General features: G+C 43.2%; 1 protein-coding gene across 1 annotated transcript in view; it reads right to left on the bottom strand.

The window, feature by feature from the left end:
• Positions 1-18,827, bottom strand: part of LOC128113620 (baculoviral IAP repeat-containing protein 1b-like) — a 48,062-nt gene that overhangs the window by 9,235 nt on the left and 20,000 nt on the right. The window contains exons 9-14 of the mRNA XM_052743436.1: positions 18,069-18,126; positions 15,301-17,412; positions 6,532-6,699; positions 5,027-5,179; positions 4,618-4,704; positions 2,947-3,111 (exon numbers count right to left, since the gene is read on the bottom strand). Coding sequence (XP_052599396.1) covers positions 2,947-3,111; positions 4,618-4,704; positions 5,027-5,179; positions 6,532-6,699; positions 15,301-17,412; positions 18,069-18,126 — 2,743 coding nt within the window. The remainder of the gene's footprint in view (positions 1-2,946; positions 3,112-4,617; positions 4,705-5,026; positions 5,180-6,531; positions 6,700-15,300; positions 17,413-18,068; positions 18,127-18,827) is intronic.

Below are 18,827 nucleotides of genomic sequence, written 5' to 3'. Positions count from 1 at the left end.
CCCTTTACCTGCTAAGCCGCGTTGACAACCCAGATGAATAGAACTTAAATATTCCAGGAACACCTACGTGACTCATAAAGTGGTAAAAGTGTGTATTCACATATTAATTTATATTATCCAAATTGCAAATTTTATTATCCAAGATAACACGGAAAGAGGAAAAATGTAGAGCTGGAGCTATGCATGGCCACAATAAGCCTTGAAATCTGAAATAGGAGGATGGCCATGGATCCAAAGCCAACTTGAATTACATCGTGAGTTTGAAACCAGCCTGGGCTATAGAGTAGACTCTACCTAACCACCCCCTGAAGAAAAAGAGAATGTGTAATTAAGAAGCTAATAAATGTAGGAAGCAAAAAAGAAGAGAGAAAAAACCCACATATCCTATGGAAGAAATAAAGAAACCAATACCAAATAACAATACACAGAGGGCTCACACACCCCTGTCATCTCCGCTCTGGGGAGGTTGATGCAAGAGTTCAGGGCCATTGAGGGCCACATAGCAAGGTAAAGTCCAGGCTGAACTATTAATCAACAGTCACTGTCTCAAAAAGCAAGTAAAAATTCAACTGTAGTTACAAATATGTTCAATGTAAATAAAAGGTGAATGGATTGTATTTTTGTTTTAAATTTTCTGTATGTGTGTGTGGGTGTGTGTGGGATGTGTGTAATCCACGTGTATGTGTGGGTGTGTGTGGGATGTGTGTGTGATCCACATGTATGTGTGGGGTGTGTGTGTGATCCACGTGTATGTGTGTGTGTGTGTGGGATGTGTGTGTGATCCACATGTATGTGTGGGGTGTGTGGGATGTGTGTGTGATCCACATGTATGTGTGGGTGTGTGTGGAGCCCAGAAGTGAGTGATGGATGTCCTCTCAGTTGCACCTTACTTTTTGAGACCAGTCTTTCACTGAACCTGGCGCTCAAGGATTCCAGTGGATTGCCTGGCTACTAAGTGCTATGGATTCTCCTGTCCTCAGCTCCTTAGCGCCCCCTCCTGGGAGCTTGCTGCATCTCACACTGAGCACTTCCCACAGGACTGGAGATACTTTACAGACTTAGCCCTCTCTGCAACCTCAGATTTGTACCATTTATTACTTGGGTGATAGTGGAGTTTTTGATTGTTTTGAGGCAGGGTCTCCTGTAGCACATACTGGCCCCTGGCTCACTATGTGGGCAGGGAGTGTGACCTGGATGATGGTGGTCCTCTTGCCTCTGTGTCTTGAGTGTTGGCATTACAGATGTGCACCATTATAACCGCTATGCCTGTTTGTGTGCTGTGCTAGGGATCAAGCCCAAGGCTTCGTGCACACTAGGCAAGTGCTTCACCAACAGAACTCCTTCCTAGATTCAACTATGTAACTGCAGAAGAGACTCACGTTAAAATTAGGGACATAGATTTAAAAGCAGGAAAAAGACATGGAAAGAATGCTGGATGCCTATATTATTAATATACAAGCAGCGAGAGTAAGGCAGGAAGTGGCGTCACAGGTGAGGAACCCTGGTCGACCAGAAAGATCTCACACCTCCGCATGTGCTGTGTACCTAGCTTCAAGATATAAAGGCAAACTAGAGCCATAAGGAAGGTAGACAAGGGGCAGAGATGGATTAATTCATTATTTACTTAGGGATGGGACCTGGGTTTCTGGCATTGGTGATGAAAGGACCAAGCAGATGCTATAACAGACTGCTCAGTCTTCTCTCAGAGATCAGGCCTCAATTTCAGTTTCCTGAGACTGAGCAAGCAGTCTCTGGGAGGGCCATAAACAAAAGACATAGTCCTTGCAGTAGCTCCCTTTCTGCACGTACTCTGACTGTTCAAGGTTCAGCCAGATGTTTACTGTCTGGGACCCCTCACCAACTTAGAGTTATGTGCATGAGTCAAGGACAGAGCCTGGGCCACTGAGTCAGCCCCCACAGTCAGTATGTGCTAGGCCAGCCAGCCCCCATGGCAGCTCAAGGACAAAGCCTGGGGCTTGTCCTGGACAGCCTCCAAAATGATAATTATAACCCCCAACCAGTAAATTCAAAGGTTACATACCCTCACCCAATTAAAAGAGAACAGAGATAAAAATAAACCAATCCGAGTTGCACCCGTGCCAAACCCCCCCAACTACCCTGAAGGGCTTGCGGTTTTTGCCTTTAAACAGCTAGCCTCACAAAGAAAGAACAACTCCCCTCTGCCTCACTCTATTGGGTGTAGGAATGAGTTCCCTGTCTAGACTTGTATCTATAGAATAAACCTTGCTGTTGCATTCTGGACATCCATGGTCTTTGGTGGTCTCTTTGGGGTCGTGATATGGGCATGACAGTGATGGTCTGTGTTCTAACCCCGGTTTAAATGTACTCAGCAAGCCGGGCTGTGGTGGCGCACGCCTTTAATCCCAGCACTCGGGAGGCAGAGCCAGGCGGATCTCTGTGAGTTCGAGGCCAGCCTGGGCTACCAAGTGAGTTCCAGGAGAGGCGCAAAGCTACACAGAGAAACCCTGTCTCGAAAAACCAAAAAAAAAATGTACTCAGCAAAATTCCCAAGACCATGAACTGGATAATCTTGTTCGGCTTTATCTGCAGACTTCCACACCTTCCTATACATATTGTAAACACTTAAAGAACAAAAAGAGCATCCTGCCAGGCTGGTGAAACACCAAGTGTCCTACAGACCTGCCTGGGCTGCAGTGAGGTGTAGAACACTGGCCTAGCATACATGAGTAAGGCCCAGGAAAGATAGCTTCTATAGCTCCCAAAGAGGCAATTGACCTGCCCAGTCTGACCAGGATGAACCAAAATCTACAGAAGGGCATGAGAGGAAGCAGTGGGAGAGTGGAAATGAGGAGGTAGGTTGAACAGTTTGGAGGGTCAGGTGTTTGTATAGACATTTGCAGCAGACAGCTCCAATGAAGCCACTGCTTCCACACAGGGGGAAACCCTTTCCTGAGGGAAACTCACCGATTTCCATCACACTGTCGTCATCCAAAGTCTCCTTAAAGGCAAGAACTCGGAGACACCGAAGCTGCAGACACTGCCGGACAATCAGTTTGGCCACTTGGTGAATCCCGTCCCCAGTGGGAAGGAGCAGTTCTTCCAGGTTCCTGAGAGAACCCAGAGCCTGTGCTGTGGGAGACACCACAAAGCCATCCTCAGTAGTAGTCCCAGCATGAGCGAGCAGCTGATGGCCTAGACATCCTGCAGTCTAGGAGGCCCCACCTAGCAGAGGCCCTCCTTGTCACTGTGCTCTCCAAGGAAAGGAGAAGGGGTCAGCACACAGCTGCTTCCTGCTGCTCTCTGCAGCTGGATCCTCCATCCTCCCCCAACCTGACTCTTCACACAGGTCCAGGCTGTCTTTCCATTTCCACTTCTGTTCCCACAGTCAGGCCTCCTCTGGCCGCAGGTCACTCTACTGATCCACAAAGCCCTCACCCCACACCCTTCTTTACCAGGCTCTCCTTATGCATACAAAGTCTGGGAAGTAGTGTGGAGACAGAGCTCTGTACCCCATATCACCATTGTCTCCCCACTTTTTTTTTAACCTGCTACTGTTTCCCATGAAAGCACATTACTTTTCTTTCTTTCTTTTTTTTTTTTCTTGGAGCTGAGGATCGAACCCAGGGCCTTACACTTGCTAGGCAATCTCTCTACCACTGAGCTAAATCCCCAACCCCGTCCCCGCTTTTTTTAATATTTATTTATTTATTGTGTATACAGTGTCCTGTCTGTATGTATCCCTGCAGGCCAGAAGAGGGCACCAGATCTCATTACAGATGGTTGTAAGCCACCATGTGGTTGCTGGGAATTGAACTCAGGACCTTTGGAAGAGCAAGCAGTGCTCTTAACCTCTGAGCCATCTTTCCAGCCCAAGCACGTTACTTTTCTAAACATTTTGTAACTCAAAAAAGCATATAAACTCTCTACACTTATTGTTTTGTTCAATTTGATTTGTCACAGATTAGGTTTCTTAAACTAAATAGGAGTTTTAATATGAATTCTGAAACCTTTGAAACAAAAAGGATGTTGCATATTTGGAGTGGGTGCCAGACTATGAAGTTCCACAGTGCTATCAGGACCAAATTCTCTCCTAAGAAGTCGGTGAGTCTGAGAACATTGCACTTAATGAGATCAAGTGTGAGGATATGTGGGACCAACAGTGATGGCATCTGGGGGTGATATTGAGCATCACTATGGTGTCTTCCTAAGGACCAGCATAGCTGGTACAGCTGATGTTCTGTATCAGCACATTCCACCAACCACAGGTTCAATCTTTAAAAATTGTGTCTGTGCCAAACATGTACAGACATTTCCCCCTCACCATTATTTCCAGAACAACACAGTGTAACACTTGTTTACATAGCATTTACATTATTTTAGGCATTGTAAGTAATTGAGAGAAGGTTTAAAGCATATGGAGGATGTGTAGGGTCATGGGCAAACACTGCACCATTTTATATCATGGAGTGGAGGATCCTCTAATGTTTACATCAGCAGAGGTCCTGGATCCAGCTGCCATGGATGTCAAGGGACAACTGTGCACAGCTTGCTTTGTTGTAGGTTAACTGAAGGGGATGAAGAGGAGGAGGGGAGAAGGATAAAGAATACATTAAGAAACTCTGTTTATAAACTCACCAAACTTTTCTGATGTTTCCTTATCTGGAAACTGTTGGTGTTCAAGATTCAATATCTTCAGAGAAACAAAATTTGGCAAAGTGGTGACTAGAAAAGGGAAAATGAAATATAGTTAGTTCAGATACATTTCCTGAGACACAGAGGAATACCATTGAAGTAAGAGTGTTTCAAAAGTGATGAAAGGTGATATAATATTCAGATTGAATTACTATGACTAAGTAGAGGAAACAATTCTGAAAAGGAAATGTTTACATGGTAGACACAGATGCACTTCATTGTTGTGAAAGACTCACTAAAGTCAGGTGCTGTCACAGTTTCTGTGACATCAGCAGCCTTTTAATTCTAGAGTATTTAATGACTTTTTGCACAGGAGCATCTGAAGTCACAGTTGTAAGCATATAGTTCTTACCAAATGGCATGGCTTCAAAGCATCGTCCAGAAAACACAATCTCTCTGAGTTTCTTGCAGGAAGCAAGCACAGTCATGAGAGACTCACAGTTTGAAAAGAAATCACATTTCAGGTGGAAAACTTGGAGATTTGGAGAGTTCTGGATCAATTTAACTGGAAAAGATGAAGGATATTCAGAAAGTAGAGGTTACATATTTCTATCCAGACTGGCCTCTCAGTCCATAATCTCCAGCCACACCATTAAACAGGCAGTGACACACTGATCTAGTGCTCAGGCCATGTTGGGTGTGTGCTCAGCTTCCTCAACTGACTAGTGAGCAGAAGACCTAGGGCAGGTTCCTGACCCTCTCTGGATCAGTTTTCTCTTCTCCATATTTCACTTTCGGCATCAGCACCCTGATATCTCTGTGTTTGCACACTGCCCTGACGCAGCAGGAATTCTGTACAGAGTCACATAAAAGAGGGGGCAACTCTGAAGCACAACTTAAAAATGTTTTTAGTTAAACAATCTGGTGTGTGTGTGTGTGTGTGTGTGTGTGTGTGTGTGTGTGTGTGTGTGGACACAAAAGGACAACTTGGGGGGAAATCTGTTCTATCCTTTTGCCATGGGACCCCACAGACCCAACCTGTTATTGGACTTGGCAGCAAGCACCCACTGACCCATCTCATTGGACAGAATTTTTCTGTTGTTTGGTTGGGTTTTTTCCCTGTGGGTTGTGTTGGCCTGGAAATCACCACATAGGTAGGCTGGCTTTGAAGTTGTGATAGTCCTGCAGCAGCCTCCCAAGTGCTGTGATTAGAAGCATGAGCCACCATGCCCAGCCTTAGTGACTTTTTGACCTGCATGTCAGTCCCAGGTTTATATTTCTTTAGTGTTCAGGGTTTAACAAATTAAGGATCTGACGGTGCCTGCATCATTTTGCTAAATGACATGTTCTAGAAAGATGTCTGCACAGCTGTCCATCAACAGGAGGCTGGGATGGAGAGAAGTGGAGGAAAGGTCCAGGTTGCCCCCAGTCAGATTTCTTCCCTCAGCAAGCAATCTGCAAGTGCCACTAAAACAACAGTAAAAGAAAAGAATTCCACAAACTGCCTTGGAGAGGAAGTGTGCTGGGAGTTTAAAGCTCAGGACATGGAGTCAGACCTTCTCTTTTGAAGATACATTTTCTTAGCTGGATAAACCTGAGCAATTGCTGACCTCAATTTCCCCAGCTGAGAATCAACAATAATCATTGTGTCTTCTCTCACACAGTGGTCTGAAGAGTGAGTTAGTATTTGTGCAGAGCTCAGAACAATTCCAGTCATGTTAGAGACTCGGGGCTACAAATAAATGTCTGCCCTCTTAATGAGGAAGAGCACTGTCCCCATACCTTCCCATGGACACAGTTTATGATGTCAGACTCACAGAAGTTTTAACTAATGATGACTTCATGATTCTAACAATTATTAGCCAAGTAGCTTTTCCAGCTGATACATGACCTGGGACATCCAAGCAGCATTCTTACCCAGTTTGGAGAGGTCAGACTCTGTGGAAGTTTGGATAGATAACTTCTCCATGTGGTGAAAGTTTGGGAAATCTCCAGGGATGACCGAAAGCACATCTGGAATGCCATCTAGTATCACAGACAGTTCTCTCAGGCTTGGGAACTTGTCCAAGTTAGCAAAGAGTTGATCTGGAAAGCAGCACATAGTTTTCATCACTCAAGAGTCCCAAGTGGAAGTTCTCAAGTGTGCTGTGATTTTTAGATATTTTCATATCAAAACTTCTCAGAGATCTTAACATTTTTTTTTTTTTTTTTTTTTTTTTGGTTTTTTCGAGACAGGGTTTCTCTGTGTAGCTTTGCGCCTTTCCTGGATCTCGCTCTGTAGACGAGGCTGGCCTCAAATCCACCTGCATCTGCCTCCCAAGTGCTGGGATTAAAGGCATGCCACTGCCCCGCCAAGATCTTAACATCTTCTTATGAAGCACATCCATGAAGAACCTGCCATCTGCAGCATCTGCTGGTCATAGAGCATAGGGGAAGCCCTGTGCTGCTCTCTAGACTCACAAAATAAATAAGACATCTTGTTGGGAGCATAGTACAAAAGTCCTGGAGCCCACAGATCTCCAGAGAAACAAGGAATGTTAAGCATGCAGGATTGTCTTTCCAATGGGAAAGATGAAAAACCTGTTCTACCACTCAGAAAGCTTTGAACTGGAAGGGATTAAAAGCCCGGGTAATCCGTGTCATCTGGTGGGCCAGGCCATATGAAGCTCCTACAACCAAGACTGGAGATGGCTAGTAATCTAAATGACCCAATAGCCAGAGGCTCCCCCAACCTCCCACAACCAGGACAGAGGTCACTAATATCCCAAATGACCTCTATACTATCTGTATGAACAAGATCAGGCCAGACCCTCAGTCACTTAAGCTAGTACAGGTAGCCTATCTCCAGAACCCATCTTCTTGGAGGAAATGACACGTACCCCAAGCTGAGTTTCAATGTAATTATGCTTCCTTGTGCAATGGGGATTGTATTGCACCGGGAAACATTTTTTTTTTCCAAGTTATAGTGGGCTTAAATACCTTGTGAATAAACTGCCTGTTATTAGACTCCCCAAAGTCTGATCCAAGTTGATGGAGTTTTCATTCTTATCTCTTCTGGTGGTTTGCTCCCCTGTGTGGAACCTGCAGGGATTCCCTCAACATCTCCGGAACCTGCAGGGGTTCCCTCAACATCTCCCCAGCCAACAGTGTGGGAACAAATAGTTTTGCACAAGCAAAAGGACCCAGTTGGACTCCTGCTTCCAACTCATAAAAGGCAGCTCAGAGTGAATTAACAACAAATATAAGAACTAAAACCAACACCTGGGGCAGGTGGGAGAGCTGGCCCTGTGGTCATAAAAGCAGGAGAACCAACCCTATTAGTGCGGGTGTAGGTGAGCCAGCCACCAAACTATAAACATGGGAGAGCTGTCCCCATTTCTCATCTGGCAGACCAACCCTTAGCTACCCAGGTCCAGACCCAGGGTTATAACTTGGGCCACCCCAACATCCACCCCATCTATGACCTGCTGGAGCATGTGAAGGAACCTGACTTGCAGACCCAAAGTTGCAAGATCTCCACAACACAGGGCAACAACAGGATACTCAGGAAGTAGCCTAGTGAGGACCCAGCATCGATAGTGTAGTAGAAACCAGAGGCCTAAAACCAGATACTATAGAACAATCTTTGTACACTGTAAATATGTATTGCTCTAATTGTTAGTAGAAAGCTGATTGGCTGATAGCTAGGCAGGATTATTGGGGAAGAGAGAATGCTGGGAAGAAGAAGGGCAGAGTCAGAGGAGTCCCTGGCCAGACACAGAGGGAGCATGACATGTACAAAATGAGGTAATAAGCAGTGATCCACATAGTATCACATAATTGATTGAAATGGGTTAATTTAAGATGTAAGAATTGGCTGGAGACAAGTCTAAGCTATCAGCCGAGCATTTATAATTACTAATAAGTCTCTGTGTGGTATTTGGGAGCAACTGCCAAGACACAGCGAAACTCTGCCTACGTATGGCACTCAATGTGGGAACACATATATGCACATAAAACCTGAGAAAGCTTAAGAAAAGGTTCAGGGTGGCACATGCCTTTAATCCCAGCACTCAGAGAGGCAGAGGCAGGTGGATCTTTGTGAGTTCAAGGCCACCCTGATCTACAGAGTGAGTTCCAGAACAGTCAGAGCTACACACAGAAAAACTCTGTTTCAAAAAACAAAAAGAAACAAACAAAAACTCACAAAAGGTTCTAAACACACACAAACAGAGTCAAAAGCAACTTCCTGATACAAACATCTTTCGAGTAAACTCAGTGCTAACAACAAACAGAGGCATGGCTCTTTTGGGAGGCCCTGCTGCCAAGCACTTGTGTGGGATTTATGAGAAGCAGGCAGCACATTGCTCCAAGGCATGGGACTGGGTGGAGACACCGACAGCAGCATAGAACCAAAACCTTCCCAGAGCTGTCAGGAAACATGGTTTCCACTGGTACCTCCGCCATGAGACTGGGCTCTGGGGGAACAGAGGGCGGAGGAGTCAGCTGCCAGCAAGCCGTGATCTTAGCTGCACAGTGGCCTCAGTTTTGCTCATGCAGACAGAAAAGATTGCAGACACACAGTAAAGACAGATCCAGATGAAAGAAACCTCTAAACCCATTGCAGTGTCTTTAAAAATGTACATAGGCATGGGAGAGAAAAGAGAAATGGTATATAGACAGTCACAGAAAAAAATAGTTTAAAAATAATAAAATAAAGTCTTTAAAGAAAGAATAAAGAAATATAAACAAAAAAGTCATGCAAAGATGAAAAATACATGGGGAGTCAGTTCTGTATGTTATTGTGTTGTCTTTGAATTTTCTGATTGCTGATGAAGGGATGGCAGCTGCTCAGACACATTAGATTATGAATACTGCTGGATTAAACCAACATATATATTTAAAAAAATGTCTTGACTTCAAAATGGAAGTCAAAGGATATGTTACTTTGGGGGAGAGGTTATGCTTTTATTTCCACAGGAAATGAAAGGCTGTGGATTCATTCCAGGTTGATATGGATCAGGTTTGATTGGGGAAGACCCCCTGAAAATCCTGACTATCGATATAAAGAAATAAACCTAGAAAGACTACAAAACACATAACATATATTTTACCTGCTCAAACATAAAACAAAAAATCATCTTTGGGGGCTGGAGAGATGGCTCAGAGGTTAAGAGCACTGACTGCTCTTCCAGAGGTCCTGAATTCAGTTCCCAGCACCCACATGGTGGCTCACAGCCATCTGTATTGAGATCTGGCGCCCTCTTCTGTGTACATAATAAATAAATAAATCTTAAAAAAAATCATCTTTGGCTAACTTGTGCACAACACATAGCCTGTACTTGCATTAATACAGATACATATGTTACCTTTAAAAGTTTATGTATTTTCAGAACAAGGTGACCAGACACCAATGAAAACAAATGGCCCAGGTGATCCAGCATCAAGATGCCTCTGTTACAGTCTCCTCAGAGTTCTGCATCCAAAACCGCTTCAAGGATGCTGGCTGAGCTGGTCCAGCCTTACAAACTCTTCCAGCCAAGACTTAACAATTATCCTGATTTTCTCAAGGTTCCCCCAAAGATGCCAGTGCTCCCAGACAGCAAGAAGCCATCTAGAGAAAACAATGCCCACAAGATTGGTTATGGATATTTGTCATCATTTAAAGGGGGTTGGTCATAAGTTATTATCAGTCATAGTTAAAAAAAAGGAGGCTAGACAAAGGAGTTAAATTCAAAGACCTCTTTCAAAAGGAAAAGAGGGGAATATGATATAGAAATGATGAGATAAAAGGGTAGATTATCGAATCTACTTTAATCCAAAAAATAACTATTAATCTCAAAATATTTTACATTGGTATGGATTTTGGTATATTGATAGAAATTTAAAGTTAATTTTGTTATACTGTATGCATGTTTCTACTCTTGTTTGGGGTATTGTGCTTATACAGCTCATTTAAAAATGTAATGTATAATTAAGAAATACAGGTCAGTAGTTAGTCACCTATAATAATCAAACTTGTAATCATATTAGGTGTGTTTTCAAGGTTAAATAGATATATTTAGATAGACAGATGGTCTTCAAATACTTCAAAGATCTACAGAATATGGCATTTAGTATGTTTAATAACCCAAGGCTTTTCATGACAGTAAGGCATGTCTGCTCCTGACAGAACCAATTTGCTTCAAAAGAGGATGATGGACATCAGAGAAACTCCATAGGGAGTTGGTTTTCTTTTTTTTTTTTTTTATGGTTTTTTGAAACAGGGTTTCTCTGTGTAGCTTTGCGCCTTTCCTGGATCTCGCTCTGTAGACCAGGCTGGCCTCGAACTCACAGAGATCTGCCTGCCTCTGCCTCCCGAGTGCTGGGATTAAAGGCGTGCGCCACCACCGCCGGGCGAGTTGGTTTTCTTTACGGCAAAAGTTAGACATTTGGGCAAAAAAACTGCCCTTGCCTCAATTGCTGACAGTGTATTGTCCTAACTGGACCAGCAGGACACACACACACACACACACACACAGACTGCCAAACTTAGGGAAGACAAGGTAGGACAGTCCTTCAAAATTCTCTACTTCTCAGAAAAGTCTGTCAGATATACTAGGCCTGTAGGCCAAAGGTGAATGCCCCAATGTTACAGAAGAACTATGGGTAGCTGTCCAGGCAGCCAGATGTCTCTGTTGTCAGGTAACATTTCACCCTTCTGGGGTCTTTGATGGAGTTCAAGATTAGATAGTCATAGTTAAAGTTTTCCTTAGTTATGATAAAAGGTAAATTAGGTAAAATTTACCTAATTTATAGTAGTTTATAAATTTATAGTTTTATAAAGTCTATAAAACTTTAGACTCACAAAGATAAGATAGATAATAGAGTATTTCCTCTAATATTGCCAAATACAAATGGACTGGACATTGTAACTGTAATTCTTACTTGATAAGTATTTTTTGTTGTATATAGTTTTACTACATTAGAGTTAGAACCTCTCCTTTTTAATTAGACAAAAAGAGGGAAATGCTGTGGAACAATCTTTATACACTGTAAATATTTATTGCTCTCATTGTTAATAAAAAGCTGATTGGCTGATAGCTAGGCAGAATTATTGGGGCAGAGAGAATGCTGAGAAGAAGTGCAGAGTCAGAGGAGTTGACAGCCAGACACAGAGGGTGCAGGACATGTACAAAATGAGGTAATAAGCAATGTGGCAGCACATAATTGATTGAAATGGGTTAATTTAAGTTGTAAGAGCTAGTTAGTAACAAGCCTGAAGTATTGGCTAAGCTTTCATAATTAATATTAAGCCTCTGAGTGGTTATTTGGGAGAAACACTGCCTATATCAGACCAACGAATGACTCTTTGCAATGAACACTTGCAAGTAAAGATATATGGACAAAGGGGTCTAGGGCATGACTCACTCTGTCACACTGCAACTTCCATGATGAGATTTTTAATTTTTTCCCTTTTAAATTTTTCCCTTTTTATTTTTTCCTTTTTTTCCCTTAAATGTTTTATTTGGCGGTGTGCAGGGGAGGAGGGCGGATATGAAAGGACAGGGAAATGAATGGGATCAAGATACATGATGTAAAAGACATAGAATACTACTATTACTAATAATAATAAACATAGAACTCTTAGAAGGAAACAGGTAATCTTCATGACTTTGGATCCTTAAATGTGCTATAAAAACAGTATCAAGAAAAAAAGATAAATTAAACCTTATCAAATTAACAATTGTTCATGCATCAGAGGGCATTAAAGAGGTAAAATGAAAATCTACAGAATGGGAGAAAAAGGTTTTCAAACCATGTGTCTGATAAGGGTTTTGATAGATTTACTTTTGTCATTCTAGGGATGGAACCCAGGGCCTTGCACCTGGTAGGCAAGTGCTCTCCCAGTGAGATTCTTCCCTTGTAACATAAGAGTTTAATATTCACAATACACGAAGAACTCCTACAACAGATAATCACCGGTTTTGTTTGAGAAAGGGTCTCACTCTATTGCCCAGGTTGGTCAAGAACTCACTAGGTAGAGCCGGCCTCAGACCCCTGGCACTCCTCCTATCTCAGCCTTGGAGTGTCAAGATCAAAAGAACAACCCAAATATTTTTAGGCAAATCTTTTAAATTACAAAGAATTTGAATAGACATCTCTCAAAACAAAAATAAAAAGCCACTATGAGCAGTTGAGAATATGCTCAATCTCATTCTGCCATAGGAGAATGCTGACTTACTAGAATGTGTTCACCATACATCAAAGCAGAGTTAAAATGAGGCTAAGGAAGATGTGGAGAAAGTGGAGACTTGCACATGGCAGGTGGGAGGGTAAATGGGGTAGCCTTCATGGAACACAGTTGGGAAGTTCCTCAAAAGGTTAAACACAAAGAAGATGTGGTGGCTCACAGAGGTAACACCAGTGGCTGAGAGCCTGAGGGAGGAGGATCAGCATGAGTTCAAAGTCAGCCTGTGTTACATAGTGAGTTCCAAGGATAGCCTGGGCTATAGAGTGAGACCCTGTCTCAAAACATTAGAATCATCACATGAACAGGCAATTCTATTCCTAGATATACCCAAGACAACTGACAGCAGATACTTTTAACACAAATGATCATGACAAACTTTCTCATAATACCCAGAAAATGGAAACAACCAGTGTTCATCAATGGATGTAAGGAGAAGCAAAATGGAACACATAACACACACACACACACACACACACACACACACACACACACAATGGTCCACACACAAATGCACACAATGATACACACACACACACACACACACACACACATACACACACACACACACTGAAATATTATTTACTACAGAGGTCCTGACCCTCTTAGCCTCCTAAGTGCTCAGAATGCACACTTGCATTATCACGCTCACTCATGCAGTGCCGGGGATTGAACCAGAGCCCCGTGTATAGAGGGAAGCGCTCTACTGACCAAGTAACATGCCAGCCCTTCTTTGTCTCTATTTCACATGAGACAAGTGACATTTTTTTTTGGAATCTATGGGATGATATTTATGATCAAAGTCAAAAATATTTTTATTTTCTGAGGGACTAGATATTGGAGCATGCCTGTAGTCTGGCACTCAAGACATGGCAGCAAGAGGCTCAGGCAGTTCAAGGTCATAGTCAAAGACACAATGAGTTCAAAGCCAGCCAAGGCTATATGAGACCCTCTCCTACACAAGAGGGGTGTATGGCACAGGGATGTGGTTCCATGAAAAAAGCACTTGTCCCAAGCCTGCCAACCTAATTTCAATCCCTAAGATCTGCATGGTGGAGAGGAAGAATGTCATTCCTGAGGTTGCCTCTTCACCTCCATATACATGCTGTGGCATGGTCATGTGCCCATGCACACATTTGCAAACACACACACACACACACACACACACACACACACACACACACACAACACAACTTGCACAACTTAAAAAAAATGTAAAGAACACAGATATAGACAAGCAAAGCATTCCTAAGAATGTAACAAATATCTAAAGGCAAAAGCTTAGACTAGTTATGATTATGAAAAATTTAAAAACCAAGCATTACAGGGCTATCAAAACTCTTAAGCACCTATCAACAGATTTAATGAAAGTCAGGTAAAGTCTGGACTGAAAACTATCAAATATTATTTAAAGGAAGACATTACTTAGAGGAGATATTTTTACCTGGTTGGGTTCTGTCAGTTTGAAACAACCTAGAGTTAAGTGGGAAGAGGAGCCTCAGTTTAGAAAACACCACCATCAGGTTGTCCGTAGGCAGTCTGTAAGGTATTTTCTTTCTTTTATTTATTTATTTATTTATTTATTTATTTATTTATTTATTTATTTATTTATTTATTATGTATACACTATTCTGCTTGCATATATGCCTGCAAGCCAGAAGAGGTCACCAGATCTCATTACAGATGACTGTGAGCCACCATGTGGTTGTTGGGAATTCAACTCAGGACCTCTGGAAGAATAGCCAGTACTCTTAACCTCTGAGCCATCTCTCCAGCCCTAAGATATTTTTTTGAATAATTATTGTTGATGGAGGGCCAGCCTCAGTGGGGACAGTACCCCTGCACAGGCGGTCCAGAGCTGAATAAGAAGTCAGCTGTATAAGCAGCCACAGGAAGTAAGCCAGTAAGCAACATGCCTCCCTGGTCTCTTCTCCAGTTCCTGCCTCCAGGTTCCTGCCTGAGTTCCTGCCATGACATCCGTCAGTGAAGGACTATGTGACCTGGGAGTTGTAAGGTGAGAAAACTCCTTTCATCCCCAAGTTGCTTCTGGTCAGAGTGTTTTATATCACAGCAACAGAAACCTAAGTAAGACTTTACTGTTCCCACTTTTGAATTCCTTTTCTGGAGAAGCTAAACCCGCTCCTTCTTCAGACAGTCAGGGTGCAGATGATTCTCCAGAATCGTCTCACACACAGTCCACCATTTACTAATAACAAGTCATTCAAATGCCCTTAGATTTCCCTCAAGCAATGACATACTGATGTTAGTGTTAGGCTAATTTTGTTTTAATTATGTGAAATCCATTAATGATTCAGGGCCTGTCACTAAATTACACACTGCCCCAAACAGTGAAAGTACTTAGACCTCTTCTGTCAAGGCACATTTATGACCTTGTGCCTGAGAAGTTTCATTCATCAAAAACTAAGAATAAGAAAACACGGTATCAATCAGAACAGCTATGTGACACTCGAGGATACCTGGTAACTGGTTTGTCCCTGAGACCTCAAGAGACTGCAGGGCAGGCAGGCTGAGAAGCAGCTCCTGTTCCGCTGGGCTGAGCTCTAGTCTGTGCATGGAGCACTTGGTGACAGAGGTCTTATTCAGCTCCAGAGCTGGGCAGATGCTTTCAAGAAAGCCACTGCTGTGCTTCAAATGGAGCTCAATATTTTGTGATGCCGAGAAGACTTCCATTAGGACCCGGAGCAGCGCTGGGTCTGCTAGACCCACGTTGGCCACTCTGACTTCCAGCCTAGGGATCTTGTACAGCTTGGGGGACAGTTTCCAGTAGCCAGCACTGATGTTGGGTGGGGCTTGGTGTTGGATATCTAAAAAGTTTTTTATTATCTCTTCTTTTTCAGATAAATTTTTTTCACATTCATTCATAGGTTGAAAGGCAGATGCATAGTCCTCATCTGTAGTTGGTGGCTGTAATTTTTCAAAATCTTTTTCCATGAGTGAAAAATCTATTCTCCTTATCCAGTTATTTCCACTTATGAAGACCCCAATACTCTTCAATAATAGCAGGCTTTCTGGGTGGTCCCCAAAGTACTGATAATTCAGTACATTCAAAGCCAGTGTTCTCCCTCGAAGGAACTGCAAAATAAATGGAGAACATGCAGCCACTGTGTTGCTTTCATAAGCAAAGTTTAGAGCGATGCTCAATAGACGTCCTGAAACAAATGAAGAGAAAACTTCAGGAGATACCTGCCACAACCCCCGAACAAACTCTATCCTCAGGGAAGTTTCTGGATGGAGCTTCACATAATCCTCATTTTCAGACATGTTCTCCAGCGACTCTTTATCATGCACCAACTGAAGCAAATGAGATACAATTTTTGGCCCTGCCTTTGATGACGGGTGGCTACAGACATACTTTAAAAAATTACTGTAGGCATTCATAGCCTTCAAGGGTGAGTTAATTTGTCTCAAATAACCAAGTCCCAAATCTTGGTCTTCCTGCCTTTCTGAACTCAGGAGCTCAGTTAGCCTCATGGCAGCCAGAAATTCTTGGAACAAAGGACTTAAGAACTGATAAACTGGTCTCAGTCTCTGGGCAGAGAATTTGCTCATCAAGCAGGTGGTCAGATCTTCATCTTCATCAACACCAGCTTCTGAGAGGTCATCACTACTAAACTCAAAACAAAATGAAAAAAGGCCTCTCAAGGCCAGCTGGCCACATGAGGACACAGTGGCCTTGAGAGGCTCAGGTGTAGCCTTGTGTTTTAAGGAAAGATATTTCATATAGGACTTGAAAGCTGCCACATCATGAAAGGACTGGTCAGAAGGATTTTGAAACCAGTCAGTACAGACTGCTGCCATAAAGAGAGGAGTTTTGTGAATTCCCTGTAAATCTTCATTATTTCCAAAGTAATTAATAAACCTTTGAACACGGGTTAGATCATGTGAGAATAGCTTCCGTAATACAGAGATAGTGTTACAGAAGGGAAACTCTTTGATCTCTAGAATTGTATCTAGGTATGGGCGGATGTTCCTGGCCCTGTTTGTATGGACAGTGATCAATAAGCAGGTTCGGGTCAGGTAGTTTCTTGTAATCAGGGTTTCGATGGCTTGGGGCAGTGAGTCCATCCCATGATAGTCATCCAACAGGAACAGCACCTGGTGTTTTAACTGCTGGATGATGCTGCTCAGGCCCACTTCACTGATGCATCCTCCTGCCTCTAGGAGTTGGCCACAGATGATGTCAGCCAGCCCCTGGTCTGGTCTGGTGGAACCAAGGGAGATGTAGAAGACCAGCTGGAACCTGTTCAGCAGGGGACAGCATCCTGATGCCCAGAGAAAAGCTGTTTTCTTCAGGAAGGTTGTCTTCCCACTGCCAGTTTCCCCCTCCACACACATGACGGAGTTGAGATTGCTGAGGACCTCAGGAAGCATCAAGGTCTCTTGCACTGGCCTGCTGATGTGCTTTGAAACCATGGACAGGTCACAACCAAGCAAGTGGTCAGTGCCAAGGCTGGAACACACCTCTGGCAGATTGATGTGGCGGAAAGTGGCCTTGGTGTAGGCTCCTCTCAGCTGCTCACTCAGACTCTTTGCCTCTTGAAACCACTGGGTTGGACTCTGAGCCAGGTCTGCGGAGAGGAGGGGGGACAGTGGGAAGCACTTTAAAGTCTAGCAATGTTTTGTTTTGTTTTTTGAGACACGTGTTCCCTGTGTAGCTATGGCTGTCCTAGAACTTGCTCTGTGTCTCAGGCTGGCCTCAAACTCAGAGATCTTCCTGCCTCTACCTCCCAAGTACTGGGATTAATGAATATGCCCATCAAAGTCTGGCCATCCTAATGCTATGATGTTGTGTCCGGTCTTTGATTCTGCCTGTCTGCTATGGATGGACTATCTATGAGCTGCCCTTTGGGATCTTATCAGACCACTCACAGCATCAGAACGTGGGATCATGTGTCCAAGGCCCTATTTGACCTGGGGACTTAGACATAATGTGTGCTTATTAAGAATACTCTGGCATCTTAATCTCCCATTTAAAATCTCAGGAAACCAGCTTGTTGCATGAAGCCTTTAAGACTGGCTGGTTTGGATCTCACACAAGGACCGCTGTCACTAGTCCTGCATTCACTCTCAAGATGTCACAGGAATGCTGACACTCTCTCACCCACATTTCCCTCCATGTCAGTGCTCTCCTCTCTAGGAGCTCCTTGGACAATTATAAATACACTTTCCTTTCAAATCCCTATGTACAAATACACACAATCCCATGTTGCTTTCAAGTTCTTACCGGCCACCGTAGAGTGAACGGCCACTGGATCCTCGTGATTGCTTTCACCTGTGGTGTCCTTTGAAAGAGAAATCCTTTATTAAATCAAAACTGCTCTTAAATCAAGATTGGGTATGATATTATCATTGATAATATAATCAATATTATCAATCAAATTGATAACACAATCCATCAAAACCCAACATCTTCTAAACACAGCCTACACTCAGTGCTGATTGAAGGAAGGAGTGCTCTAGCTAGGAAAGAATAAATCTCACACATCTGCAAGAGTGTGTTCCTGGATAGTACATGCATGGAATATACATCCTCTCTATGGGGGAGTGCTGTGTGGGTGATCACAATTGTAGAGTCTAGAACAAGAATGGTCCTGCAAAAAGCATTAAGCATTGCCTCCATCCTTGGTCATTAGTAACTATGTGTTTCATATCATACACCAGGATGCAGAATGGTTATTATTCACACACTTTTGTGAGGTTTTGTTTTGTTTTGTTTTTGTTTTTAGAGAGTCCCATGTAGTGTGTAGGCTGGTCTGGAATTCCCTAGGTAGCCAAGGGGAGCATTGAACTCCTCATCCTCCTTCCTCAATTTCCAAATCTGGTTTTATAGGCATGTGCCTCCCCACACACTCCAGGCTTCATTGTCTTTTTTTCTTTTCTGGGACTCCAAACATGCCTCACCCAGTTTTATTCAGTGTTGAAGGTTTGTGTGTGTATGTGTCTATTATGGGAACATCTAGCAACTGAGCTACATCCCTTGCTC

Source organism: Peromyscus californicus, unplaced genomic scaffold, assembly GCF_007827085.1.
Source record: "Peromyscus californicus insignis strain IS unplaced genomic scaffold, ASM782708v3 Scaffold_18__1_contigs__length_77618521, whole genome shotgun sequence".
NCBI lineage: Eukaryota > Metazoa > Chordata > Mammalia > Rodentia > Cricetidae > Peromyscus > Peromyscus californicus.
The sequence above is the reverse complement of the archived record's forward strand: the minus strand, read 5'-3'. Positions and strand labels throughout refer to the sequence as shown.